The sequence below is a fragment of the Austrofundulus limnaeus genome, unplaced genomic scaffold (genome assembly GCF_001266775.1).
Source record: "Austrofundulus limnaeus strain Quisiro unplaced genomic scaffold, Austrofundulus_limnaeus-1.0 Scaffold1012, whole genome shotgun sequence".
Classification (NCBI taxonomy): Eukaryota; Metazoa; Chordata; class Actinopteri; order Cyprinodontiformes; family Rivulidae; genus Austrofundulus; species Austrofundulus limnaeus.
Genome location: NW_013953414.1, coordinates 40,959 through 45,479, shown reverse-complemented (window position 1 = coordinate 45,479; position 4,521 = coordinate 40,959). Strand labels below are relative to the sequence as shown.

The 4,521-nt window shown below is 39.7% G+C and overlaps 1 protein-coding gene across 2 annotated transcripts in view; it reads right to left on the bottom strand.

Annotated features, from left to right (window-relative positions):
* The window catches only part of cstpp1 (centriolar satellite-associated tubulin polyglutamylase complex regulator 1), an 11,249-nt gene extending 7,278 nt beyond the window's left edge, over window positions 1-3,971 (bottom strand). The window contains exons 1-6 of one of the 2 annotated variants that reach the window (XM_014030175.1): window positions 3,710-3,971; window positions 3,510-3,612; window positions 1,976-2,106; window positions 1,807-1,891; window positions 1,559-1,644; window positions 126-336 (exon numbers count right to left, since the gene is read on the bottom strand). In XM_014030175.1, coding sequence (XP_013885629.1) covers window positions 126-336; window positions 1,559-1,644; window positions 1,807-1,891; window positions 1,976-2,106; window positions 3,510-3,612; window positions 3,710-3,752 — 659 coding nt within the window. In that variant the 5' untranslated portion in view covers window positions 3,753-3,971. The remainder of the gene's footprint in view (window positions 1-125; window positions 337-1,558; window positions 1,645-1,806; window positions 1,892-1,975; window positions 2,107-3,509; window positions 3,613-3,709) is intronic. The other variant, XM_014030176.1, reaches the window with a different exon arrangement.
* Between the last annotated feature and the right edge of the window lie 550 nt (window positions 3,972-4,521).

The window sequence follows — 4,521 nt, the reverse complement described above, 5'->3', positions numbered from 1 at the left end:
ACACACACACACACACACACACACACACACACACACACACACACACACACACACACACACACACACACACGTGTTATCAGCAGTGAGCTCTGAGGTGTCAGCCTGCAGCCGTCTGGACTCTGAACCTGGACTTGAAGCGGTCACACAGGACCTCCACACACTGGGACAGCGTGGACGTCTCCACGCCGTCCTGCTGCCGCTCCTCCTTCTCGTTCTCCTCCTCCGCCACCGCAGACTGGAGCTGCTCCACGGAGGTGGAGGTGGGGACGATGACGGTATTGGGACTCTTCCCTGCCAACAGATCCTGGTAGACGAGCAGGAGACTCTCTAAGAACTCTGCAGGGACAGAGAGGAACAGCAGGGGGCGCCGTTTCATTTGACTGGTCTGTTTCCACAGGAAACTGAAGCCTGCAGGTTTAACGTTTATTTAGATTTATTCAGACCCTTCAGTTTGGAGTCTGAACGCTGACTCTGCAGACTTTGTGCTGTTTTAGCTGTTTCTACATGAAAACGTTCAGCTCAGTTTTTGACTGTTTGACTTTTGTTTTTGTAACTTCAAGTAATTTCAAAATATTTAATTTTATATATAAAAAATATTTATCCATAAAAATATGATGAAATCTCTTCACTTCCTTAAACCTCTTAAACCCCACGAGGTTTTCTTGTGTTTTTTTTTCTCTAAATCCCATGTTGAAATGTAACTGAGTAACTCAGCATTTACAAACTCTACTTCTATTATCCTGGTATCAAAATAAAGCAACACTTGGGAGATTTTATTGGAAATGTAAGTTTTAAATCAGCTGCTGTGGTTTTAGACATATTGAGATTTTATTTTTTCTCTCCCACCTGAATAATTTTCACATTACACAGTATATAACTCATTTAAAACCATAATGAATCAGGTTAAAACTCTTGGAAACCATAAACCCACCTGTGGACATCACCTGTACAAAGATTCATGCTGCTAAAATGAACTGGAGCAAAGTTACAGAGGTTTTAGTAAAGAAATAATTCAGTGTTTTATCATTCTGAACAGGACAGACCATGATGGTTCCATTAAAAAATGTTAACAAATCTGAAGTTTTTACTTCCAAAAGTTATTTATTTTTTCTTACCTTACTTTAAAGACTTGTTATTAAGTGTTTGTTCTTCACAAAAATTATCCAAACAGTTATTCATCACCATATATATACCCCACGTGACCCTGAAAGAAATAATCTTATAAAGAAAATGGATGGCTATATTATGTAATCTTCAGCTCCTGCTCTCATGCTACTGTTAGCCTTTAGCTTCCTTTACCAAACGTTTCACTTTAAGGTGCTGTTCTGTGGTTTTAGCTTCTATCTCCTTGTTTGAAGTTTATCAACTCATGTATGAGGGACAGACAAAGTGTCCTCTGATTAAAGACCGGGACATCTGTCCCCCTGCAGCTCATCTGGTCCATCTCAGAGATAACACATCACGTTTTATTGTGACGAATAAACAGATGATGTCATCAAGCTGATAAAACATAAACAAACAGATGTTATTTACCTTTCTGATCAGCTGATGGTCTTACCTTGGTAGTAGAGCTGCAGCTGGAAGGCATAAATGAAGTCAGAGAAGGACATCAGACAGTCGGTGGCATCGTCCATCAGAACCATCCTGCAGAACCAGAGGACCGCTAACCGTTAGCATTAGCCCAAACATTCTTCTGTGATGATGAACCCCTGACGTTCCCATTTCCCACAGCAGTGAACGCCTCACGGCGAGGCTCCATCAGCGACATGAAACCCAGTTTGATCTGAGAGCTGTGGTTCTGCTGACCTGGCTGCGCTCTGAACCAGCTCCAGAGGGAAGTCCGGACACAGCAGCTGCAGCAGGGAGCGGTACTCCAGGAGCGACAGGAGCTCTGCAGCCAAACACAAACACACATCCTGTCAGCTGTTTACTGTTTACATCAACAGCTGTTTCCTGCTGCGGGTGCTGACCTCACCTCCGCTCCTGCCGATCTGCCTGAAGCTCCTCCAGAAGACCCTGATGAAGGACGCCCGGTTGTGCTGAGTGGCTCTGATGTAGCTGAACTCCCTGAAGAGGACGTGGTTGCTGTTCTTCACACTGCTGAAGCTACACACACAGGTTGTTTACCAAACAAACAAACAAACAAACAAACAAACAAAAACCCAGCTCAGAGTTTAAAGTGTCTGTGACATGTCTATCCATCAAATACAAAAAGTAAAAAACACATTTTTATAAAAGAAACCTTACATAAAACATGATTTTACTCATTTTGTCACATAAATGACATGTTTTCTTTTAAACTCGGCTCAAAGTGCAACAGGAAGTGACATCACAGGGGAACTCTTTAAGAGAAATCTGTAATCTTGGTTTATTGAAACAGTTTTATTTGAACTCTGACTCCAGTGTTGTATAAAGTACTTCAAAGTGATACTTGAGTAAAAGTACAAGTATCTAATTATAAAAGTACGTTGGTAAAAGTTAAAGTCTTCTCTAAAAATATCACTTGAGTAAAAGTCTTAAAGTATCTGATATTTTTTGTACTTAAGTATCCAAAGTAAATTTCTGACACAAAATCTACTTAAGTATTAAAAGTAAAAGTACTGAGTAAAAGTGAGCAGTTAGATTTTACAAAATGACATTWATTGGGAGGTGACTTCTCCAAAAACTATATTTTCTAACAGCGTGCAGCTGTGATGGGTTGTGTACAAGCTAATAGTGTGTCAGAATGGTATATATTTATACTTCTCATCCAAACACAATTAAATTCACTCTATAGGAGACACAGTTTATCAGGAGAGGATTTTTTAATTAATAACTCTGAATAAAACAGGAGTAACAACTTTCTACTTCTTACCTTTTAAAAAAATGTAGAGTAGAAAGTACAGATTTAATAATACAGATTTTTAAAATGTGATGTCACAGGCACTTTAACCCCTGACTTCAGTCTAGAAGCTAAAAGCCAAAGTCAGATCTCTAAAATCCACTGTTTGAGCTGTTAAATTAATTTTGTTGTGTTCTTGGAGCCTCTGCAGGAAGCTGAACTGAGTCTCTCCCAGTCTTTATCTTTATATTCGGTTTGGCTCAGATTTTTTTATTTCGTTCAGTTTTCTCTATCATGTTTTCTGAACTATTATGTCAAATTATGGGCGGGGTTTGAAGCACCTTGTTTGGATTTAAAGAGACAGCGTCAAAACGAGTCTGTCTAAGCTTCATGAAAGGGGCGGGGCTTGTGTGAAGGATTTAAATGTGAAAAGGATGATTTAAAACCATCAGATCTGTTCTGGTCCAGTCCTCATCCCCTCATGATTTACTTCCAGACATCCGGACTTTCCTGGGTTCCGTTCAGGTGTTTTGGGTCAAAGGTTCTGATGATGTTCAGAGATTTTAGCTCATAAATTTATTCTGATATGAAGTCAAATATTCATCAGTAATCTGCATTTAGATCAAAATAATTTCTTATTGATGCAACATTTCCTCAACACTGAAGGTTCGGCTGATGTTGGACCTACTACTCGGCGAAGTACCGGACCAGGCCGAACTGGGTGTACTCCTCTCTGTGCTCCAGGAGCTGGGTCACAGCATCGTTCAGGTAGAACAGAACCTGGCTGTCCGCTGAAACACACACAACACACTCAGGTGAACAGAACCGAACCGAACCGGACTGTGAGATACGAGAAGGACGAGCGGCTCCGGCGTCATCCGAACCTACCGAGGTACTGCTCGGCCGGGACAGCGGCACTCAGACGGCTCATGGTTCTGGTTCTGGTTCTGCTGGTCCGGACGGGAGCAAGAAGATCAGAAACAAACAGTTCAACGGAACTGAACGACGTGCTTCATTTCTGGGTCCCGGTTCTGCCGCAGAAGCCGGCCGGATGTTGTGAGCTACAGTTTTTACAGTCCCCCGAACACAGAGGCGAACAAAGGTTCCGCTTCAAAAATAAAGAAAAATAAAATTTGATTAATAAATAACAAACACGTTTTTTACTGAAACTGATATTTGTTTTTTCTAATCTACACTGATCAGGACAGTAAATAATAATAAAAAAGAAAATTAAACACACAACAATTGTAGTTAAAAGAGTTTTGTGTTGCTTTATCAGCTCAAACCTCAAAAGTGGACCCTAATTTAATTTAAAAAGTGTTGTATAAAGTACCACAAAGTGATACTTGAGTAAAAGTACAAGTATCTTATCATAAAATATTTTGGTAAAAGTTAAAGTCTTCTCAAAAAATATTACTTGAGTAAAAGTCTTAAAGTATCTGATATTTTTTGTACTTAAGTATCAAAAGTAAATTTCTGACACAAAATCTACTTCAGTATTAAAAGTAAAAGTACTGAGTAAAAGTGAGCAGTTAGATTTTCCAAAATGACATTTATTGGGAGGTGACTTCTCCAAAAACTATATTTTCTAACAGCGTGCAGCTGTGATGGGTTGTGTACAAGCTAATAGTGTGTCAGAATGGTATATATTTATACTTCTCATCCAAACACAATTAAATTCACTCTATAGGAGACACAGT